Source organism: Drosophila kikkawai, chromosome 3R (assembly GCF_030179895.1).
Source record: "Drosophila kikkawai strain 14028-0561.14 chromosome 3R, DkikHiC1v2, whole genome shotgun sequence".
Classification (NCBI taxonomy): domain Eukaryota; kingdom Metazoa; phylum Arthropoda; class Insecta; order Diptera; family Drosophilidae; genus Drosophila; species Drosophila kikkawai.
In genome coordinates, this window is record NC_091731.1 from 34,450,391 (window position 1) to 34,475,131 (window position 24,741).

A 24,741-nucleotide genomic window follows, 5' to 3' on the forward strand; every position below is an offset into this window, starting at 1 on the left:
GTTCCCTAGTCTCCGATAAGACTCGAGTCTTAATCTCCGCCCGACATGTAGGTCATTATGGGGGGTTCTGTGGTTCTGTGGATTTGGTGAAGGGCAGAGACCCCAAAGCCTCCGCCTAGAGAGGTAGCAACCAAATAGAAGACGGCAAATATTTGCTTAAAGTTGGTAATTTTACAGGCCCTTTTGAATGACAGATAGACTTTATAGTTGGGGTTGATAAGCTCTTGAATCGCTGGTATCTAGATAAGGCAATCAGCCAAGTCAAATGCACCGAACGCCAAATTACTGTCTGCCTTCGGGTATCAGTTGCTGAATGATCCAAGGTGACTGGCAGCTGACAATATTCGGGTTTGTGGGTTTACGACTGTCTCTATAAAGTCATATTGCTATATGATGGAAAGTCACTGGGGAATCCAGATACTAGCCTAGAACATTGTTATATATATATTTTATATTAAAAGTTTCCACTTCTTCGGACTTTGGCTTCATAATGTAAAATACAATTATGTATCTTCGGCACGATGCTGGCACATAGAAAAAGATACTTATCTGCTGCGTGACCAGATACAAACCTGATTGCGATAAAAACCAGATAAGATGTGTAAAAGATTCTTTGGCAGCGGACAAAAAAGCCTACAATATTTCACAATATTGCCAAAAGAGTTTAAAATTTTCCAGAAATACTCAAGAGTCATTAATCATTTGGATTTATTTATTATTTACCCACCCATAAGAAATGTTAAACAAATTATAAGTTAAATTTGAGGCTTAGAAGAATTAAAGAAATTTAGAAAAAAAATACCGTGCATTATGAATTTCTGGGAAATTTTCTTTCACCGCCCTTTGAGTTCATCAATCAAACACAACCATAACTAATGGAAATTTGAATACGATAACATGTAGCCACGTGAACCAAAGAACCCGTCTTATCTAAGGTGAACCGCCTCCGTTGAGTGGCAAGGACGGATTTCGTTAGTTTCCGCACATATCGATGGTATTGGAATTTATAATTAACGTTCAATAACTCTTTTCGATTCCGACACATTTGCATGATGATGACTAGAAATATGAAATGCCATTTTCCGACCCGTTGTTTGTGTTTTGCGTACGCAAAAGGTGTCAATCATGGCGATTGTATGATAAGGCCAAACACGAATTTAGAGGGAAACTATTTCGAGTTGAATTTCCCACATGTTTCTCAATAAATTATCAATGAGACCCAAATACGTTGCTGCGTCTCCGCTGGGAAAAATGCCATGTCAAAACGATGGAAATTGTAGGAAAATGTAGGCCTCATTCTCGATGGCTACACGACCTCGCTTTCGAAAGAATTGGGTCATGATAAGACAAATAAAACTGCCAATTAGTTGGGGCCCATCATCCATTAACTTGTGTGACAAAGGCAAACCTCAAAACTCAATTTAAGTTCGAGGACCACTGAAATGTCAACAGCCAGGACGAAGCCGAAATAAAAGCCAAAACGAATACGAGGACGAGGACAAGAACCAGGACGAGACAAGCGTTTGATGGCTATAGAGAGACTATAGTTGATATAGTGGTTATAGCCGTGGGCACAGCCCAACAAAGATCTTACTTTTTTTATATTTATTAGAATTATAATGGATAATTCACCTAAAATCAAATACAATGTTGTCAGTAAAATTTTATTTTATTTCTTAATGATAGTTCTCGATCTTTCTTTGTACTGTCTGACTTTGCTGTAAGTTCACCCCATTGAGGTCGCCCTGTAGCTTCATTTTTGATCAACTTTTTGTCGTGTAATTTGACGTTCGAGTGCCTCTGAATCTGAAATGCGACTACAATGCACCAAGTGCATTGAACTGTCCCAGCTTTGCACAAATTCGTGTCCACATTGACTGGCAGCGTCATCCGTATTACATATACTAATAATCTGTGGCATAGAGGGAACGCATAGGGTTAGGGCCCATCCACATTGTGGTTATTAATGCTGACAGCTTGGGCAGCTTTGGAGGCTGCAGTTCCCACCTTTCTGAAGCTGGAGTTGAAGCTGAAGTTTACAAGCTGTAATTGAGAGTAGCCGGGGCAAGTTAACTAATTATGCTGTCGACTGGTACAACTTGGTAATTGATTATATTAGTTGGAGCCAAGCATCGCTGGAGGTCACGAGAAGGGGCGTTTTTCAGGGGGTTACCCACCGCAATATGTACTAGGAACACTGAAAAAAGGTAAAGGTAATAAAGAAATATATTTAGGAGAAAAGTTTGAAGTAAAGTTTAATTTCTAAATATTTTTAAAATATGTTCACCTTTACTTTTCTCTTGTTATTTAAATCCCTCTTTATATATTGTGTTTTTTAGCTACACTTTTGTACAAAACTATTTTCTACAGTGTCCCCATATTTTTCAAGAGCATCTCCCTTTATTTTCCACAACATGCACTGGACCAGCCCCCTCCGAATCATAACTTTTTAATTGAATTGAACGCAATTTGTCTGCTCTTTGTTCTGCTGATGCTGATGGCTGGCGCTGGCTGCTCTGTAATCGATACGGATTGAATTCTGCACTTGATTTGACATCGGACAAACGCTTTCGATTCGAGGTCAAGATTAGCCAAGCATTTAAACCGTTACGCTGCGCAGTTAGCCCAGCTGTCAGCCAAGTTAATGGCTATTTTGAGTATAGAGCCAGACTCCCTAGACGCAGTCGCGTCGAATTAACCACACGCGACTATTTCAGCATTTGCATATTTAATTTGTGTGGACTTCACTACTGCCATTTTTTTTTATTATTTTGTATTTTTTCGCAGTACCGAGTATCAGTTTTTTCCACTTGGAAAAAAACGTCACCCGCTCAGGCGCGGAATGGATGACAACCAGACGACAACGGCGGCGGAGAAAATGATGTTAACTTGTTTTCTGTATTCTCTTTTTTTTTTTTTTTGTTGTTGTCGTCGTCATGTTGCCAGCCTATTGTTGTTACACAGAGAGTTAACGAGTTAATGGAAAAGTTTCCTACTAGAACTAATAAAGAGAGGGAGTGATTGTGTGTTTTTATTAATATTTTTTTTTTTGGACTGACACGAGTCGCAATTTGCATTTCACCGGCCACAAAGCTGACCGCAAAAATAATATATCAATATGGCCAGAGAGAGAGATACATGAAAAGTTCACAGCAAATCGCTTTGAGTGCAACTTCAATTTGTTATGGAAACCGAGTTTTTGTGGCGGAAACTTTATCGGTGGAATACAGGGTAAGCCCTCGGCGAAGCCGGAAAATCCAGAGTAGGAGAGGGAAAATCTGAAGCCGCCAACAAAGTTACATCCCTGAGATAAAAAGTTGTGCCAATATTTGCTTTTTTGCTTTCGCTTTTGCCATTCCCTTTGCCGCATTTGATTCAATTATAAGCGGATAAAAGAAAGCGAATATCTATATACGCACACTAGTGCTTCGCTCTGATATATTCGCATAATCGCATCAGTTCGGGGAGAGCACAATCTGCTGGTCGAAGCTAATTGAATTGGATTTGCGGAAGCCGGGCTCAACTCCCCCTGAATTGTCAATCAAAACTGTTTGCCCAGGGCCGTAATCTTATCATGTAACGGAAACAGTCAATATTTCTGCATTATACAATATATTATACATTTAAGGGGATTCGTCATGCCATCGCTTGTGGCTCACCTGTTCGGTCTGAAAGGGCTGTGGTTCCGCCCGGCGTCAATTAGCAGACTTACCAGGGCTAAAAGTTATTATAAAACTGTCTACTTATTGGAGGAGGAGCACCAGGAGGAGGAGGAGGAGGCAGTCACTCAGAACTTTGGCTAAGTGCGAGCAAGGCAAATTAGCGCCTGCCAGCGGCCCTATTATTCCGGAAATCAGTCTCTGCTCAAACAAAAAAATAAGTATGTGTAAAAATAGCTAATACTTTTTCTTCAAAATATGCCAGAAAAGCGATCAGTCGGTTGAGTAAGCAAGCAAAAATATCGGAAGTTGATGTGGTCAGCATTTAGGAATTTTGAGGGAAAGAGTATGCTCTTAATCTTTTTAAAATTCTGAAAAGTTTGAATAGTTCTTATCAGGTTTGCCCAAAGCAAATTCAATTTTTAAAGTACACAATTATTTGTTGTTGTTGATTTTAAAAGGAATTTCAAAGTGCATTCCTGCCATTTCATGGCAGTTTAAAATGTAAAAGTTCTTATCAGGTCTTCACCTCGCCCGAAAGCCTCGTAGGCTCAACACAAATTGGTCCCAGATAATTTCCCCCAATCGGGCAATGCAATCAACTGACTCGATGGGTCCCAGGCAGTATGGCAACTTATCATTAGCCCGAATTGATGGGCTTTCTGCCGGCCCAAGGACATGCGACATCATGATGACCAAAAGCATTCGATTCGACTGCATATGGTCTGGTAAATTAATGGCCTGCGCCGCCAGGGCCTGTCCCTATCGTTAAAGTAGTCCATTTTTGGGATTTAAATGGACTGAACACACGTGTAGGCGCCAAACGAAAAAGAAAACAAACAACAGATCAGGAAAAATTGTAATTTGTTTACAAATACCTGTTAAATTATTTTATACCTTTTGTACTAATTGTGGCTGTACATATTCATGTGAGGCAATCCAAATCGTAATATTATTTCTCTGTGCATTGCACTCGAAGAAAATCACACCTATTTCGGTGCGGATATAAGAAATTATCGGCTTGACAACCAATATGGGTTAAATATCATTTATGTATATGCATTTTATTTATGGGGTTTAAGTGCTTTAATTTCGCCGATAAACACGTGAATGATCTGGGGGGGAGCGGGTTGCAGTCCGTAACTGAGGGCAAAAACTTTATTTAAATATTTTTTTCGAGAGGCACCAGTGAACGTCAACTGTGACGTCACAATCAGCATTTTGAGATTCAGCAAAGTAGAGAGACAAAAGCGGTACAAAAGCGATGAAAAACCGGCTTTAACATAGACTGGCTCACTCCGATCACTTCTTTGTGCTGGCCTGGGATTCACTCGGGTCTGGCTTTATCTCTGGCCAAGTGTTATTCATGCTGTTTTCGATCAATCCAGATCACGTGCCCTGTGAGTCCCCCGACGATGGTCGCACGACCAGCCTCCAGATCTCCACAGTTGGTCAGCGGAGTGAATAACTCCATGCCCAAGGCCTGGGGCATTTAAACATTTAAATTCCATTGGCACTTTGTTCTCGGGTATTTTTTCAGAGTATCGTTCTAACGCCCCGTTTACTCATGCCACCGCCAGGTTATTTTAGAGGCTCGGATTCGCGCCGAGTCATGCAAATGAGCGCATTCTCCAGCCGGTGCAAAATTGCGGCCCCCGCTCGCCAGTCCTCCAGATACTCAGATACTCAGACACTCGGATATTGGAACACAGAAAGATACACGGCAGACACCCCCAGACGAAATGGCAAACACTTGCATAGACAAATCTCAATGCACTTGTCTCTGGCAATAAATGTTTACATTAGGGCCAGGTTAATGGAAGAAATGCGATAAAACAAATACTCTTAACTGAAAAATATACACAAATTAACACAGAAAAGGGAAATTATATTAATAATTCAAAACTTAAGCACCGCAAAGTTCATGTTCTCAATTCGTATACAAGGACAGCTTCTACTGAAAAACAAAAGTATACGATTATAAATTATTTTTGCTATAAAAACTGTTCATAAGACATTGAAGACTTTCAAGAGAACTTATTTAATAAATGCATCATATAAATTAAATAAACAATATGTGGTAATTTCAAGGCTAAAGTAAAGGGAGATATATTTATAATTTTAATATTTTTGGTGCCATAATTAATTTATTTTTAAGTAAAGCTGTCCATCACAATTAAAACCTTTTACAGTCATCTATAAAGATCAAGAATTAAATCCATTAAAGAGTAGTTCAGTGCACATGCACAATTAAATTATCAAATAAACCAAATTCAAGAGTTTATATAGAAATAAATCAGGCGAGAATGGCGGAATGACTTTGATCTGCACTGTCAGATTTTGTATATTGTCTACCTCGTGTTATAAATCAAATTCTTAGAATCAGAGAGTCTGCACGCGAACGGAAGCTCTCACTTTTGAGAACAAAGTAAATTCTACTGCGTATTCCCTTAAATTCAAATCTCGAGCAAACGAACAACAATCGGTGTCTGGGGCCCATATGGGTATTATCAGCAGTTGCAGTCGTATTTGATCAAGTGCGAATTGCCTTTTGTGTTTCACTATCAATAAATAATCAAAGAAACTAACAAAGCCTTGCTTCCGTCCACTGATAGTCGCTTGGGAAATGAGAATTCCACCTTGATATCAATTTGAATTTGAATTTGATTTAGATTTTTTCTCTTAGCTGGCAAGGCGTTAAAACGAGCGTGAAATTCACACCCCTAAAATGCCGCTAAAAGATCGCTTTCACACTTTAAAATGCCATAGATAATGTCTACAGCGAGAGATCTTTAGATCGGGCCAAAGCAAATATGAATTAGTTAGGCTCTTTATTGACTCAGCGTCACACGCCGCAGATAGATGGATGGATAGATCGCTCCGCTTGGCGCTTGGCGCTTGGCGCTTGGGGGTGTTGCCGCATGATCGATGGCTGGCGGACATTGATCGAGCTTTGAGCGAGAAAATTAGGGGCGGAGGTTTACTTTGGTAGGGTATTTAAATACCAACCAATTTTGTTTAGAATTTTCAACTTAAAAAGAACCTAAAACCAATTATATTTCTATAAACCTAAGCAAATTCTGGGTCACCATAATTAATACAATTATCAGCTTTAAATATAGCTTCAAGTATAATTAGAAAAATCTGTTTACTCTGATCTTTAAAGCACTTGAAATAATGTGAATGTATATGTACCTGACAATCAAGACAAAGAACTCAGCCGGCAATCTATAATTAAATTTTAATAAAAGCATTGCATAATTAAATTTCATAAATCCTCTGGCGATAATCGCAACAATAATTCACCCCCCAGTTGATTCTGCGGGCAAATCAGCAATTAAATGCGCCATCTTTATCGGCAATCATTCATTTCGCATCTTCTGGCATTTTCACGACTCGTTTGCGGGCATCCCAGCTATTAATAAAAAATATATAGATATCTCTGGGCCCAAAAGTAGGGCATGCAAACGCCGCTCAGGCCTGACACGAAAAAAAAACCGCACAAGAAAATGATTTTCTGTTGATTTTTCTCTGCCTCCGGTCGCGTGTGTTCACGAAAAACGATGCTACTCGTGGGTTCTACAGAAATTTGATTATGATGGAATGCAGTGAGAAAAATTTGAGAATACTATAAAAGAATATTTAAAGTTCTCATTAAAAAAATTGATAAATTTATAAACAAAAATATTTTAATTCTCTAAATTGTATTGCAAAAATAAGAACTAATTTTTATGGTTATTATAACATGCTTTGGTTACGTCAGAGATTATTATATAATCCTAAGGTAAACCCCATTTATAATAACCAAACCTTTTTCTACGTGCTTTTGACTTTTGGATAGATAGATAGATACAAAGTTAGATGCCGAAGAGAATTCGCGATGAGCTCATTAAAGTCGATTCTCCGGTCATGTTGTAAGCGCCTGATCGCCGGATTTTGTGTACCGACTTTCGGGGTTGGAGGGGTATAATGCGTTGTTAAAAAAAAACACAGTTATAATCAAGGGAGGTTCATGAGACCTGAGCGTGCGATGATGATGAGTGGGGGTGCGGTTTGGTTTCGGGGTTTGGGTTCGGGGTTCGTTCAGTAATTGCCTATAAGTGGTATCTATGACAGAGTGGTGGCCAGTTTCTTGGTGAAATAACTGGATTTGTGCCTTATCACCGAACTACCGATAAGGTGTTCCACCCCGTATATGCATAGCAGGAGCGTGCCATTTTGAAAAGTAAACGAAACCATTACATTTTCTGACTCATTGTCGAACGAACGAGTTTCGGGGGCCTAAGCGAATGTGCCGTCTCATCGCGGTCCAGTTTGTATTTGCTTTTAATTTCACAATCAAAACAATAATTATATGAATGCCTTATCTCACGGACATACTATGTATCTCCCGCTCCGATTCTCAGTTTCTCCCTCTCATTTCTCTTTTTCTCTCTTTCTCCGTGTCTTGCAGGTGGCGCCCCATAAAAATGCAATTTTAATGGTCAGGAAAATAGAGCGCCGCCGTTGCTGTTGCACATTGAAAATTTGAACAGAAGCCAGAAGGAGGAAGAAATTTTACTTGGAATTAAGCGAAAAAAAGCGAGTTGAAACAATAAAAACATTGAGCCTGCTGTGATGTAATACAGAGCAAAAAGTGAAAAAAGAAACTGGGTAATAAAAAATAATAAAAACAGATTATATAATTTGCTGCTGCTGAACTAGGACAACAGCAAAAGCAGTAGCAGCAACCTCTTTAGAAGCAGCCACTTGGGGAGCAATCAAAGCAACAACTACTAAAGTAGCAACAATTACAGCACAACATCTGCAACATCAATTACCCACACAGAAACATTTGCAACAATTGTAGTATTAACCAAAGCAACAACTATATCAGCAGCAATAGAAACACTTTTTGGCAGCAACAATTGCAGCGACAGCAGCAACAACTATTGCAGCAACAGCAACAACATTGGCAACATTAAGTGTAACAACAACCACTGATAAAGACCGGCTGGCAACAGAGAACGAGTGCAACATAATTTCAAAGTCGGAGCGTGGGAATTGCAAATCGCAGCAGCAGCAACACTCCAACAGCAGCAGCAACAATCACTGCGAGCAGCAATATCGCCTCGTCTTGGCTACTCGGCAGCTCTCGTGGCTCTCGCGGCGCTCTTTGCACTCGGTCTGGGCACCGCTGGCGTTGCTCCATCTCGCTCCCCCGAGCGGCCGCGTATATTTGGAGGCGTTGGGGCGCTCGCTCCCGACAGTTGTGCTTGGAACGCTTCGGAGTGAAGATCGTGCTCGAACGATCGCAGCGCGTGATACACGGCGGAAAAAACATATATAACAAGAGACCCAAAACTCGGAAGAAACGCGAAGTGAAAAAAAGCAACTGCTTGAGAGCAAAAAGAAATTGCTTTTACACACATAAATCTCGTCGCACGTAAATTAGCAAGCGTTCGCAAGAAACAAGCCGCCGCACAGATAAATCACAAATTACAAAAATAAAAAACAGAAACTGAAAACAAATATCAAAAACCGAAATTGGCTGCAAACGAGAGACAGCAGAGTGAAATTTGTGTCATAAGCAAAGCCAAAAAAACCAAAAACCTAAAAAAAGCCCAAGAGCTGAAAAAGGCAAAATAAAAGCGCCAAGTGACTGTGAAACTGTGAAGTGATGTGTAAAGCCTGAAGAATGGCCATAGACCTCCTGATCCTGGCCCTGCTGCTCGTCTCGTTCCTGATCAATCTCCTGGCGCTGTGTGCCTTCTGGATCACCCCCGGCCTGCGCACCACAGCCAATCGCTTCACGATCAACCTGCTGGCCATCAACCTCATTGGATGCTGCATCCTCGCCCCCACCCTCTTTCTGGGTCTGTCCTCCAAGGCTGGAGGACACACAGTGCCGGCGGAGTCGCTTGAGTACGTCTCGAAGCCGGGCAACCACCAGGTCACCGTCCGCCGCAATGGCCACGTCGTCGAGCAGGACGCTGTGGTGGTGCAACGCAACATCAGCGACGGCAGTGATACGGTGGACTTCATCAACTGCACCGGCAGCTACTGCCGGGAGCTGACCATCGATGAGCGCCGCGATGGAGGCGTTGTCATCACGGAGACGGAGACGCACGAGGAGAATCTCTCCGCCGCCTTCGAGAGCACTCCCACCTCGGCCCCAATTCTGCCGCCGGTGGAGCTGCGCTGCTGGTCCATAGACATGACAGCGGCTCTGGGGGCCCTAGCCGTGCTCCTCGTTGTGGGCGACACTTGGTGCGCCGTCACCGATCCCCTGCGCTACCACAGTCGGATCTCGGGGGTGAAGACCTGGATCTTCATAGCCCTCACCTGGCTGGTTGGTATGCTCTTCGGGGCCCTCTCATTCCTCCGCGTGCTGGACTTTGAGGCGGACACCGTGCTGAGTCGTCAGCGACGTCTGGCTACCACCTACTTCAACATCAGCACCTCTAGCAATATCTTTGGCGTGGTCTACGCCAGTGTGTACTTCATCGTGATCATCCTGCTGCCCTTTGGCTTTGTGTGTGGGATGTACTGGCGGATCTTCAGCGAGGCGCGCGGCAACGGGCTGCGCATGCGCCAGAACGGATCCTCGCCGCTGCTGCAGAGCGCCTTGAACCTCACCGCCGGTCAGCAGGCGGCGCAGGCCAACCAATTCTCCAACAGCCTGTGCGTTCACCGGCACTCCATATCCTCGGCCAGTTCGCATGGCGGCAACAGCACCGTGGGCCTCGGCCTAGGCCTCGGTGGCCTGCAGATGCAGATTGACCAGCGCCAACAGCCTCGCAGCTCGCCCAGCTGCCTGCGTCGCGACTCGGCGGCCAAGGTCCTGCTGCCCACGATCTCGGATGATGGCGGCTCGGATGTAGATGCGGAGAGTGTAGCCGGTGTCCAGCTGATGCCCGTGCAAGAGCACACCCTGTCGGACCGCAACCAGAACATCCTGTTGACCCTGCAAACGGCCAGTGGCGAGATTAAGCGGAATTATTCCGCCCGCCAGCTGCCGCTCCTGGGCACCTCCTCGCAGGACCTGCGGGAAGCCCACCGCCTGCAGGGCATCCGCCAAGTGCACAGCTCACCCAACCTGCACAAGTACACGGAGCTGCGCCAGGACTCGCTGGGCGAGGAAAGCGGCTCACCCCACCTCCTGGGTCATGCCCAGCGCCAGCAGCAGCAGCAGTCGCAGCAACAGCACCTGCAGCATCAGCAGCACTCGCTGCAGCACCATCAGCAGCAGCACCACCCGCACTTCAGCTCGCCCCGCCACCACCAAGGACAGCAGGGCCATGCCCTCCAGATCCCCGCCATCCACGCGTCCCCGAAGGCGCTCAGCTACATGAGCTCCCTGCGCCACCGGCTGAGCAACGCCAGCTCGCTGTTCAAGTACCGCGAGGAGTCGCGGGCAGCTCGCATCAGCATCCTGGTGGTGGTCATGTTCGTGGTCTCCTACCTGCCCTTCGGCCTGCTGGTCCTTCTACAGTCGCGCCTGATGGCGGCCAACTTTGGCGGCTCCTCGCAGCTGGCCATCTTTATGATCCTGCTGGCCAACCTCAGCTCGCCCTTCATCTTCGCCTACCGCAACAAGCGGGTGAGGCGCGGCGTGAAGCGCTTGTTCGGCCTGGACAAGTCGGCGGGCCTGCAGAGGCACTGCAGCAGCAGTGTGAAGACCAATGGTGGCGGACCAGCTGCTTCTGGGGGAAGCGGAGGAGCACAGCTGCAGCGGAATAGCAGCAAGTTGTCGCAGTACAGCAGCAACAGCTGCCGGTACCTGACGCCGCAGAGCTCGCTGGTCAGCCAGGTGCCGGTGCACACCACCCTAACCCTGCGCCCCAACAGCAGCTGCAGCACCATCATCAATTTTGGTGCCACCCGGGGATCGGCGGACTCTGATGAGCTGCCACCCCCAACTCCACCGCCGGCACCCCACTCTGCAACACCTACGCCGCCGCCGGCAAGGCCGCAGCGGCCGAAACTGCAGCGGGGCATCACCATCGTGGAGCACATAGCCATCACGCCCACGACGCCGCACAAGTTCCAGAACCGGCGGGGCCGGCTCTTCGACATGTTCTTCCGCGGCTCCAAGAAGCTGCAGGCGGGCTGCCAGAGCCAGAGCCTGCCCACAGAGGTCTAAGTTAAGAGGGCTTAATTAATGATTAAATATTTAATAAGAGGACACACACTAAACTCGCTTGCTGAAGAATTCTAAGAACAGTATTCGTAATTTGTAAGTTTAGCAATTAGCAAAGACAAGTTCGAATTTGAGCTGTCCCAGAAGCTTCTCATGCCAAAAAACAAATGAAAGTCAGACTCTCGAGCTCGAGATGCTTTAACTTAAAAGATAACTAAGCTAAAACACTGAGAAAAACACAAAAACAAAACAAACAATGTACCTTTAGAGCATACAAAGCAAATAGCAACAACTGTGTACAAGTCAAATTAACAAACAAACAGAGGGACGATTAATATTCTTAGGGTGGATATCAAACTGTAATGTGGAACCAAGCCAAGTCGAGATGTGGAATCAATGTACCTAAGCAACAAGCATATGAACATTTAATGTTTTTAAAGTGAAAACCCAATTCAATTCAACTCAACTCAGCTCAGCACAGCACAGCACAGTTATCCACAGCTAATTTATTATTTACTTTAAGGCAATACACCGATACGAGCATAGTTATTAGAGCCACACAAAACACACACCGAAAAGCTTTAACTCCAAAACATTCTGGCTAACCGAGAAGAGACGCAGCAAATACATTCAATTGATAAGTTAATTAGTTAATTAAGTAAGTGTGCAAAGCATATGCGTATTCGTATTCTAGCGCCTAAGTAGCCGAGTAGTCCCAAAGTCTTAAACCGAGCACCTAGTGCCGCGCAGTGCTTTTTCAGCTGCTGACCAACTCCCCATGGCCCCTGAAGGCCGCATTTTCATATTGAAAAGCGTTAGCCAGTGCAGCGGCCATTGGACAGTTGGTCAGTTGGCCAGTTAGTCAGTCTGCCAGTCAGTTAGTCAGCCAGCCAGCCAGCCAGCAGTTAGTTAACCATTAAAGTCAATTCGCTTTCGTAGAACCCAGGGCATTGCGTGCAGCTAAATACCTCATTAGATATAATTTAAAGTGCAAGATGGACAGCGGGAATAGGTCAAAAGTCAGAGCCATCATACCGCCGGCTCATGCATAATGGATAGTGCATATCTGGCATGGTTGAAGTGGCCCTGGCATTTGTCCCTCTTCACCGCTCCGGGCCAGAAAGCTTTATACGTTATAGGTTCTCCTCGGCGCCCCGCTTTGATTTGCCCCGCTGCACAGGCGACACACCAGCAACACACACAACAACATACAAAACCAACCTCGAATTTATATTTCTAAAGTTTATATTTTATATAGAGCGTGTGCATAGGAAGTATCTATAAATATGTGTGTGTGCATGAGAGAAAGAGAATATTTCAAAACCAATTATTGTGATGTTGAGCAAGGCAGGCGGGCGAAAGAATGTAATTTCGAAATGCATTAAAAATAACTTAAAACATGTATTAATAGTTATACCGAATATATATATACAGACACACTTTTACATGCTTATATATGTATACAAAATACCTTTACTAAATAGTGATATTTTCTCAAACTTACTCAACTGTCATTCGCTAAACCATTCGATGTAAACGCAAGGCAAATGTAAAACCAAAACCAAGTTCAATGTGACAAATTAGCTTTTAATCTGAAACTGAAAATGAGAAAAAAATGTGAAGAAAAATGCAGCTAGCAATTATAACAAAAATTAACAGCAAGTCTAATCCGGTATTTTCTAGCTGCGCTGCTAATAAATTCGAAAAATGAAACACAAATGAACCACACACCATACAGCAAACCACAAAAAGAGCAAGAAACTATTCAAATAAAAGATTATGTGTCTTAAAAGAATTAATTATCACGACTTTTTCTCTGGGGGCAGTTCAATTGGAAGCCCGAAAGCGTTTCGAATTAACCCACACCGATCTGGCACAGAGGTTGGCCCGAAGAGTTCTACGCCATCTCCCCAGCATTCGCTAGAGTTTTTGAGTGAATTTATCGATCCAACCTGGGCCAACTTCCCCGACAAGAGCCCTAGAACACGAACAAACACTTAACCAGGCGGAGGGGAGGCGCAAGTTCAGCATTTCATTCAGGCCATGCCCGTATTAATTGATTCATAAACCGAAACGAAACGAAACGAAACGAATCGAATGGGCAAAAAAAATATTACATTTTTTTGTTGTATACATATTGGTCTGATTGTGGCAAACGCGTGTTTCATTTCAAAGTGGAACCGAATGGTACAAGCTCAGTAGAATCTACACAGAACAAAATTAAGTGGATGATAGATTATGATACATTTTTATAAAGTGGATATTACTTTTCTAATCTCTCTTGAAAGACTCTGATATCTGGATTATTATTCTTTTCTTTTAAATAACTTATTTGATATTAATACTCAAAATTATTATATTAAATTCGTATAATTTTCTATACAACCATTATTTCCTACACCTTATTTATTTCTCTGCATAACCCATTGGCTTGTCACATCGCTGGGCACGGAGAGCTGCGACGTGCAGGTGTCAAGATGTCTTCTGTATATGGAAGTCGGTGATTGGTACGAGTACGGGTTTGCTACTTAGAACCCGACCACTGGAGATCAAACACTTGGTCAAAACCAAACAGATTTGGCCGGCATTAGGAGATTTGGACGGTGGCCTGGGCGTTGCAGACCGAGGGGGTGACTAACGTGACTAATCGTTTGGCACCGGGTGCAAATATCAAAGAGCCATGGCTTACCTCAACACCTGACTCACGCTCACCTCACCTCACTCCCCGGCGAGGGCAAGTCCACCCAAAGACAACGGGCTGGACATGTGATAAGTGCGACTGGTATTCCATATAGGAACGCTAATTTTTGCAGCAATGCGGCGGCGGCGGCTGTGACAACGGAACGTCTGTTTGGTCTTTCAGCAGAAAAATGTGGCACATAAACAGAGTAAAAATCAAAGGCAAACCAGAAGCGGAGACTGAAACCGAAACCGAGACCGACAGACCAAGTGAGTATCTAGCGGATGCGCCGCTGTCCCTCAGCAAATCGGTCACCGAGAGCGTCGCACTTATTTATTTATTTTATGATTCACTGCGAGTCTCGCTCTATGGTGCGTTTAATATGCCTCGGTGATGAGGCCTCTGACATTTCTACACACACCATTCGGCATTCGGCATAAAAAAGAGTCTTCTGTTGTTTGCCAATTGCGGTCCGAAAATAGAATATCCAGTTTTAAACGCCGCCCTGCCTGACTGACTGACAGCGGTGTGAACAAATTGACTAAAATATCGCAGATTGAATTAGCATACGTGTATATATAGCCTTTTATTGTTTTAATTAGGCACACGGTCTTTCTTGTGTGAAACATGAAACCTGAAACTCGTACACGTTGTGCTTACATCTGCTCGGAAACTAGTCGCTTAGCTAAGATAATTGAGAATCGCCGAGGAGGGCCCTTGACTCGAATTGATGAGCAGCGCATAGAAGAGCTCTCGAAGCCCTCGACTGAGCCAACACACTAATTGAAATTAAAAGCTCTCCAGCCAATATTGCATAAATTAAATAAACAGTTTCTACATCTCGGCTAAAAATAAGCTCGCTCGTTAAATCAACTAATTTCACTGCATCGGGCTAAGCCCAGCAAACGTTACCGAATATGTCAACTTGCTTCCGTGGTGCGAAGCCATAAAGATATTAATGAAATAAAAATTAAACAGCATTAAAAAACCATTTTTGAATCGCAAAAACAGCAGGCTGAGTAAGAAAACAGAAAGGAATAAAAAGAATGCCAAGAGTCATTAGAACAAATTTTGGCAGTTGTTGGCACAGTTGCACAGATTTCGACGTTTCCTTCTTTTTTTCACAGCACAGCACAAGCTCTGGCTGTGCAAACAAGAAACAAATAAATTGGATTTAAACCCTAAGAACTGTCGAAAATCAGGTGAGGAGCAGCGAAGACCGTGTGGGCGGACAAGCTGCTGTCATCTTAGGCAAATTTGTCGATTAGGCAAGAGGAAATAAATTTTTCGACTGCGACATATTGCTTTCCGAATCTGCGGAATATGACACGTCAGTCAGTGCGGCGAATGGAAAACTAACGACTGAGAGGAGATAATCTAAACGCTGTGTCAATGAACCTCGCGGAAGTTAGGGCAACCGTCAGAATTAAATATCAATCAGGCACCGATGCGGCCTGTTTTGTGTCATAAATCTAAGCGATTTCGGATTTATCCAATTTGCATATGAACTTGAATGGTGCGGGTGCAATGACTCGGCTGCACACCCTTGAGCGGCCAGAATCAACAGCGAGTGTCTCGGGTCTGGCTCTGATATGGCTGTGGATTTATGTTATGTTCAATTTGGGATCGCCATCGCCGCTTTCCGCGAAGCCAGGTGGGATGTATTTATGACAGCTGCAGTCGTGCCATGTGAAGTGCTTTGTTTTTCACAAAACGAAACTACTGGTGGCCAGGCACATTGAGTCTGCAGACTTAGTCAAAGTCAGGCCACGTTATAATATGCAAATATATGACGGACCTTATCAGCTTGTCTCGTTATCACAGATGGGGCACTAGAACATCTAACAGCATAATCAAAATGATTTAATATATTTGTTCGTAAACACACACACTCGGTAATTGCACGCGAAAAAAATAAAGTTTTTAAGGTGAAAAAATTGTAGAAAATTTTAAACATTGTTTTTAGCTTGAAAAATAAGGTTGAAAAACATGTAAATAATTTACTTTGAGAAGGGGAAAAAGTTCATGTGAGAGATTCTGATGGGATTTATATCTTATAAACTATATCCCTTAAATATAATAACTTTATTTAGATTTTTATTGTATTAATTTTCTCTTTGTGTACACGAGTTCTGTTTTTCTCGAATTTCTACAATAATATTTAAAGTACACGTTGCCGGCAAGAAAGTTTCTCCATTTCCACTCTCAGTCCTAGGCCAAGAATCTGTAGAACTGTGTCTTTCTCACGCAGCTTACAGTGGCATTATCTTATATACTCCGGCTGGGATTTGTTGGGGAAATGGGCTCATAAATATGCCGTCGTCGGGCTGACTGTCTCCAACGTTGCTGTTGCTCTGCCTCCGACTGCCTTTCGACTTATCGCTGACAGTTAACCCGCTCGCGACTCACGATTCACGAATCACCACGACTCACTACTCCAGCTTGGCAGTGACGTCACATCGACAATAGAAGCATATGTATATATGTAGGCTTCCAATATCCCGCTGCCAACCCTCCCCCGACAATATTTGAACTTGCCCGGAGCAGAGCTGAGGCCAAGGGATGTACATAGATGTGTCGGACGGGCTGTTATTGTTGCCCGTCAACGTTCAGCGGAGGAGATTCATGGAATATTCCATGACACGCTTCAAATATTGTCGCAGAGCAAGCAGAAATCGTGGAGATGGGGGCTTGAATCTGTCCTTCCCGTAGTTGTTTGTAAGTTTTTTTTACTTTTTCTCCTCCAGCCGAGAGGCTTATCAGACGAGCCTCACCGATAAAAGCCTGGGGCGACCTCTTTCGACCGGAGAATACATTCAAATTATTTTTGACACTTTTACCAATAATTTCGGGACTCTTCTGTCGCCCATTCGTTTTCTCATCGGTTGACTATTTTGCATATAAATTATTTTTAGTTTTGTTTTGGCACGTGCATCCAAGTACTGTGAAATGTATGCACAGAATGGCTAAGTGCATTTCTGGGGCTGACAAAAATGAATTTATTAGAGAGTGTGAAGAAGGTGAAGGTGAGAAGGCGAAAGAGGGATATGGAAAATATTTTATTGCGTTTCGCAGAAACTGTCAAGTGTGGATTCGTGTTCAAGAAGGAGCAGCCAACTGACACTCACTAAATATAAGATATTATTTGCAATTCCAAGGAGGGCATGCCAAATGATTCCAAGGAATCTTGGCCCACGATTCAAAGGGGTATAATATTGACGACCTTGTCAGACAGTCGCCTTCTTTTAACGTTGGGGAATTCCTTCTACTGATGGCTATTTCAGTCTTTAAAATAAGTATTTCTTTACAGATTACTTAATATCTAGTAATGGCCAAACGTACCTCTTAATTTCCTCCATATTCTACAGTTTTTATTACAGCAATTAAAATACATTGTGAGAATGCCAAATTATTCCAAGCTATAAAAATATATGTTAAGGGGTTTCCTATTATTACATTATTATATGGAAATAGCGTCAAATAAATGTTTTCAAACATATACAAATTCAAATTGCAAGCCAGACAACTGATCGTTAGCACTTTACGAGATCCGCACTGCAATAAATTCCTCGTTAATAAGGCATTACATATAATGAAATGTTTTCTACATCTTAGCAATAATTTTTCAATTAAATTAAATGTGTACCTGCGAGTATTGTGGGTGCTGGGCGGTGGCATGTGTCTCGTTTTCATTACAGCTGCCAAACTGCAGAGCCGTCTATGAGTAAGCAAAGACAAAGATTCGCAGAAGACGACGACGACGACGACGACGACGACGATGAGTTATTTTCAGGGCGATGCACATGGGTTCCCATGCTAGAATTGGCCAAACAGCTGTGCCACTGGCACCCCCAATGCCCATTTCCCATCCGCTATTCGCCATCCGCCATCGGCAGCGCAAATAAATTCATTTCCGCAATGGCTATATATATTTAGCAATACGCTCGCTTGTTTGACTGCTTAAATATTTATTAACAAGAGGGTCGGACAAAAAGGTTTATGGTTAAATAAACAGTTGCAGGCGAGAAGAAAAACGGTTGGGCAATAATATTTGATTGGTGCCAGCTTAGAAGCCAGTTCTCTCCTGTCACCTTTTTTTTTTTTGGTGGGGAAAACAGCAGTTATTGCCAACAGTTGGCTGCACTTTCCGTGCACTTTGGAGGAAAACTTTTCCCGAGACCTGCCCGGAATACTGCTTGTATCATAACTGTGGCTCTCAAACCGCTGTTTGATTTGTCTGTTTGCACAAAAGCGAGCCGGGTAGAGCCAAACTTCAACGCAGCTAAGCAAATATTAGCCTGGCTCAGAGCAGCTCAGCCAGCTACCGAACTTCTACATTGGCTCCGACGCAAGCATCAGCAGCAACCATAAAAAAACATATTATCACTCGTATAGCAAAACATTTTTATTTATACAAGTTGCTGCTGAAACTTTGTTTTCATTTTTATATATATATTTTTTTTTGTTCCCCCCTGAGCTCTTTTTTGGGGCGCCACTACGTCGACATCATAGGGCGAGCCATTTTCAGGGGGGGAAGTACCCAGATTCAAGCTGAAAAAGAATGAGAAAATCTCTGCTTGCTTTTTTTTTGTGTCATTCAAGAAAGTTTGCGAACCGAGTTTGTGGTAAACTGATTTAAAATAAATGGAAATACACATTGGCAGTACGTGCCTAGCTGCTGTGGCCCAGGTGGCGTATACGCAATGTTGGGGCACTGATTTTATGAGGGAATTACAGCAAATAGAACTTTACGCGTGCTGATTACTGGGATTCCTTATTTTTCTACTACTTGCTTTGGTACTGGCTTAGGTAGGTGGCTTTCTTTTTGCATTCTGTTTCTATCTTAGATATTAGAAATGAAATTCTAAATTTAAAGTTGAACTAACTGAAATATATTATTAATTTTGAACAAACTTTAATCTATATTAACAGCTCAACTAACATTTCTAAAATGTTTAATTAAGAACATAAATTCTGATTTTGTTTAATTGTTGCAGTGTACAAGACAAAGCCCACTTAATTTATGGCTTCAATACGGAAAGCATTTGTGGTAACTGGTAATTAAAATTGGCATTGAGGTTGCAAAAGTCTTAAGACAAGCGGAAATGTAACTCTTTTTCCATAAATTATACTAGAAACCAGCAGCTATTGCTGAAAGTGCTATATATTCGATACATTTTTAAAGGGATCAATAAAGTTAAACTCAAACCACAACATCTAAATTGTAGTTTTGCTTTCTGCCTGCGGCTAAAATATTGACTGACATTTTGCCGGTCTTGTAATTCAGTTTTCCATTCTGCAAAAAGGTCCCTGTTTGTTTGCCGACTTCATTTCCCCAGCCAAGTGCAGAAAATCGTGAATAGTGTATGCCATCTTGTGGCACCAACTGCAGAGCCAGAGGCAGAGGCAGAGCCAAGAGGGAAAAGGGAAAAGGGGAGAGGAAACGGAGTGAGGCGAAAACAATGGATGTGGCGCCGGGTGAACTTGCATTTACATGCAACTCTGAGTCGATGGGGGCAACAACGGGCTGAATTGTTTATTAAAGTTGCACAAGAGCGGCGAGTCAACCAAACTCGATTTGAGGCACCCAATGGTGGTGCTGATAGATATTCAATTTTGTAGGTAGAACAATTTTATATATTTTAGCAAAAAGTTTATCAAAAATCCTACAACTATTTAGCTTGTAAAATCTATTTTTAGTTAGCTAGTTTGTCCATCATGAATATTTTCGAGCCAACTTTCTGGCCACATTGCCTGCCAAACCAAACCGCCAGCCACATTGCAGGCCGGCAAGATGACGTCCTTGCTATTGAAAATTACAGAGCTTTTGCCGTTCACACCAGCAAACCGGAAAAGTGGCAATGCCTTGGGATGGCTGTGCGGGGAGTGTGCGGTGGTGTGACAACACTTAGGGTTAACCGCCAGGCCACCGAGCCACCAGAACCACCAGGCCACCCACTCTCTACGCCGTAAACCACTCAGCCCAGAATGTTCTTTGCCTTTGCTTCATGCTTCATGGCATTTTTGCCTGCCTGGCTGCTTGCATGCCAGTTTGCCAGCTCGCAAGCCTGCCTGCCAGCCTGCTAGCCTGCTTGTTTGCCATCCTGCCAGAATGCCAGCCTGCCAGGCATCGTCAGCGTCAACTTCATCGGAGAAATGGGAAAAACGCGGAGGGAGTGACTAGGTTGCACTGCTAAACTGTCACTAAGCGAACACTTTTCGCCAAACTTTCCCTAAAAAGCTATTTTCAAATACCACAATAGATTTCCCACGCTCAACTTTAATTGAAATATTTTATTCAAAGTTAATGGGAACTCTTGCCAAGCAATAAGGTATTTCTTAACCAAGGTTAAGAAATAAGACACACCAGTGTGTCTAAAATAGTATTTCATATAATTTAAATAGATAATTTGTACTTTTATAACATGATTCATGATTAAATAAATTAAACTACAATAATTTGTTGCCAAAGTTATTAATTGTAAATAGTTCTATGACGCATAAATAGGTTTCTATATATGCTGACCTTCAAGTAAACAAAACAAAAAAATTAGAACGTCTGATTTAAAGTGGGTTTTGGTAAACATATTTTTATTAAGCGCGCGATTAAGTTTACTGATTATGCTTTTGTATTTTTTAAAAACGTTTTGAATGACAAGAAATATGTAATAAGCTGAATTCAAGTAAGCCATTTTATCCGGGAGTGTATTCACTGTCATCCTTTGGCTTCGAAGTGAGGCGAAAATTTCAAACTGTTGACAATATTTCTTCTGCCATCCACAGCTGTGGAGGTGGTGGCGCTTGTCAGCAGGGGGGGCGGAGTCCAGGCAGCGTTCGGAAATGAAAACCGACAACGATTATGCAAGAACGCTTTCCATTTCCTTGTGGGGAGCCTGTGTATATACTGTTCGCCATAAAACTATGTGTGTGCTTGATGGACCGAGGCGGGGGCATATTGTTTTAAGAATGGATCCAACTGCGTTGCCAACTGTATAACTGTGCAACTGTGCACCTGTGATTGGAATCGAAATAACACCCCTAACCAACGGGGGCATGACAATCGATACAGATACGGATGTGCAGCTGTGGTTCTGCTTGCCACTTATTATTTTTGGCCATTTCCCACATCGATTTTCAGCGACACGAAGTGGCAACAACAAGAGCCACAGACCGCACATCGAACTTGTTCAAGGGTATATGTACATACATACAGAAATTCTTGCCTAATGTTTAAACTAGTGAGCCTAAAAATAATTTAAATTTTAACTAATTTATAGGTTTTATTTAAGGAATGATTAAATTATGTTATAATTTTATATGTTATTCTCTGGAAGTCAGTACTATACAATTTTTCTTTCGTTTCAACGAGTGATTCCTTTGCTTTACCGTTAGGTCTAACCTACTTCTCCAAGTGTACTTAATATTGAATGGTGTTTTCCTTTGAGTATTGTAAATGGGCCCTGGCAACCGAGCCGGCAAAGTCAAGGTCGAACCTCGGGCAACTTTGGCAAGCCGTTTGCGTGCGGTTGCATTTGACTCGCAGGCCGTAGTTTTATTGCATTGTCATGTGGCAGCAATTGGATTTACGGCTGCAGTGGCAGTGGCAGCAGCAGCTGGAAAACATGCAACATTTTGTGGTCAAGCGCACGACACGTGCCCACCGGGTGGCTATTTCTTGTTGCTCGTTTGCCAGCGGTCCAGCCGTCCAGCTTTCGGCCAACGGGTCGTATGGGTGATCCACATTGGCCGTATTCTGACAAATCGCCGACAGAAATTTCCGCTGGCCATCCATTCACCAGATTTTCCACCAATGGTAAATTTTCCATAAAGCTGTCAAATCCTGACACTCTGCACTCACTCAATGACTGACACTTTGTATTTGAATCGAAACATTCGGTCAATTGCCACACATTTGTATACCTCAATGGCCTCTACGGAGTTTTTCCATGTATTTAGATGGCGTCTGTTTTATTTACGCTAAGTTCACAGCCGAAAAAATCGTTGTTCGTTGCTTTTGGGAATTTCCAATTGAGGCTGGGTCTTGTTTGTGTTTATGCTGTTGGTTTGGGATTTTTTCTTTTCCATTTTATTTTAGTATGCTAGAAATACCAAAGTGATGGCGAAGTAAGTGAACTTTTAACACAACGAAGGGAAGAATACACTTAATGGGTAGCTATTGGGTTCAATAGATGATTAATATATTTAATAGGAATAGCTTGAAGGGGTTAATAGATTTTTTTGAACTTTAATTAAAGGTTTAAGGTTTACCTACTGATATATTCGAAGTGAAAACTAAGAGAGTTATAAAGTCACCTTTCAATAAAATAAAATATTTTTGAAAATAATATACTATCCTATTCTTTTTGTACGTTTGTTTAAGCTTAATTATTTTGTAATATAAAATTTAATCCAATCAATTTTTTGAAGAAATCTACCTTAGGCTTAATAGTGTATTAAAATTTCAAATAAAATATTAGTGCACACTGCAGGGACAACATTTTGAAACGCCACTACCTACAGTGGTCTAAACTTATTTATTCTTAAAATATATATCTATTAACATGAAATGAACACTTCCTCCAATAATCTAAATTCCTTTGCTAAATAACTAACAATTGATAATATTTAAAAAAAAAAACAAAATTTACCTTCTTAGCTCTTTTAACAAGAAAATCTTAATTTAAACACTATTAAATATATTTTTTCCTCACAACTTCGCCTCACTGTTATTTGCCCTCTAGGTCATAGCTCCGCATGCAGTCAGAGCAGAAAGACCGAAAAAATGAAAACAATAATCCAACAATAACAATCATTTTTTTTTTGTGTGGAATTAATAAATGTATATAATAAGCCAGTTTTTAGCAGCAGCCACAAAAGCATTATAAATGTGTGTTTCATGATTAAATAAACGCCATTTCCATATTAACATTGTGGGTTTTCCAGCCAAACTCGCTGCGATTGCATCGGCATTTTCGGACCTCCACTCGGAGCGCGTAAGTGGGTGTGGATTTTGGTCTAAGCCAAATTGGCTCCACTTCCATTATCGATTAAAGTTGCCAAGATAAAGCCTCTACGGACAAAAAGTTTCAATAGAAATTCGATTGCTTGTAAATCGTTCAACGAGTTGTCGCTGGCAACTTAGTTTTGTTTGTTTCGCCGCCCCATCGAGAAAAGTTTAAACAATTGGCGAAATTCGCACAAAGCGCAAGAACTGTGTGCGAGACCCAAACAAATAATAATGCCAAACGGGGGACCTTCTGGACTCAAGTGTAGACTTCCACTTCCGGTGGCGATGCACTGCCCATTTGGGGTCACTCCGTGGCGACCTTTGCTCTTTGGCAGGTCATCTGTCGCCAAAAGAGTTGGCCATTCATGTGGCGGCTGTGGGTGGTGTGGACAGGTTTTCGAACTCACGTTCGCAGTCCAAAATAGAATTTGATTGCGAGCAACTCACAAATAAATTTCAGTTTAAACAAATTTGGCTATGGATGATGCTGCTGCTGGCTTTATAAAGCTAACCAGCGTCCGGTGGTTGTACAGAGAAAAAAATGCAATCAAAATTGTAAATTATTTAACAAAATTTATAAAGAAGCGTTCGTTAGTCTTTTTCTTCTATAGATAAATAATGGGCGATGATCTAATCGATCAGAGTTCACTGCACTTGACAATGCATTTCGTTCTGTCTTCGGTATTAGCTTAAGTGTTCCTAGGCTGTGACGTCTGCCAAAAGTCTCCATCTGATTTCCATCTCCGTCACCAGTATTTGAACTTTGCCCAGTTGCCGCTGCTGCTGAGTGGGGATGACTGTGACTTTTGTCTGTTCAGCTTGGAACGGGCTGGTCTGGTGGCTTCGGTTGGCGACCAGGTGTCTTGACCACATTGGACTCTAGACCGATAGTTAATTGTTTATAGCGGCTTTATTTTTATGACTGAGCATTCAATGTAGAGTTCCCTTTGCCTTTGGTTTATGTTTACTGTGAAAAATAACGAACCAAAACAAATTAAAAATCGAAAAAGTCGTCTACTCATTTGGCGATCTGAAACTGGGTAAAGGGCAACACGCAAATAAAGTTTACACCATTTGACATTTAAATATTAATGAGTGGGCTTTTCGTTATAGTAATAAATGATGATTCTCTGGTGCGTTTAGGTGGAATGTTAATATTGATATAATTGCAGTCAGGGGTAGGCCAAAGGGGGGTTTAGATATTATGGCTTTCATTTGTAATTAAAAATAGGTAAATAATATTTAACTTAAGCTAAAATACCTGCCAAATTTT

At 42.4% G+C, this 24,741-nt stretch overlaps 1 protein-coding gene and 1 long non-coding RNA gene across 5 annotated transcripts in view; one reads left to right on the forward strand and one right to left on the reverse strand.

The window, feature by feature from the left end:
- Window positions 1-13,580, forward strand: part of LOC108078816 (histone-lysine N-methyltransferase 2D) — a 36,926-nt gene extending 23,346 nt beyond the window's left edge. The window contains exons 1-2 of one of the 4 annotated variants that reach the window (XR_011445450.1): window positions 3,745-3,880; window positions 5,240-5,371. Coding sequence is in view for 3 of the 4 variants with exons in the window: in XM_070287539.1 (XP_070143640.1) it covers window positions 9,337-11,784 (2,448 nt within the window). In the remaining variant the exon portion in view is untranslated. Of the gene's footprint in view, window positions 1-3,744; window positions 3,881-5,239; window positions 5,372-6,516; window positions 6,648-8,112 lie in introns of those variants that run through there. The other 3 variants (XM_017172901.2, XM_070287538.1, XM_070287539.1) reach the window with 3 other exon arrangements.
- LOC138929028 (uncharacterized) lies at window positions 1,663-3,918 on the reverse strand. Its single transcript, XR_011445451.1, has 3 exons — window positions 3,334-3,918; window positions 2,791-3,278; window positions 1,663-2,197 (listed from the first exon to the last, which is right to left on the reverse strand). It is a non-coding gene; the product is annotated as an uncharacterized lncRNA (long non-coding RNA).
- Window positions 13,581-24,741: the final 11,161 nt, after the last annotated feature.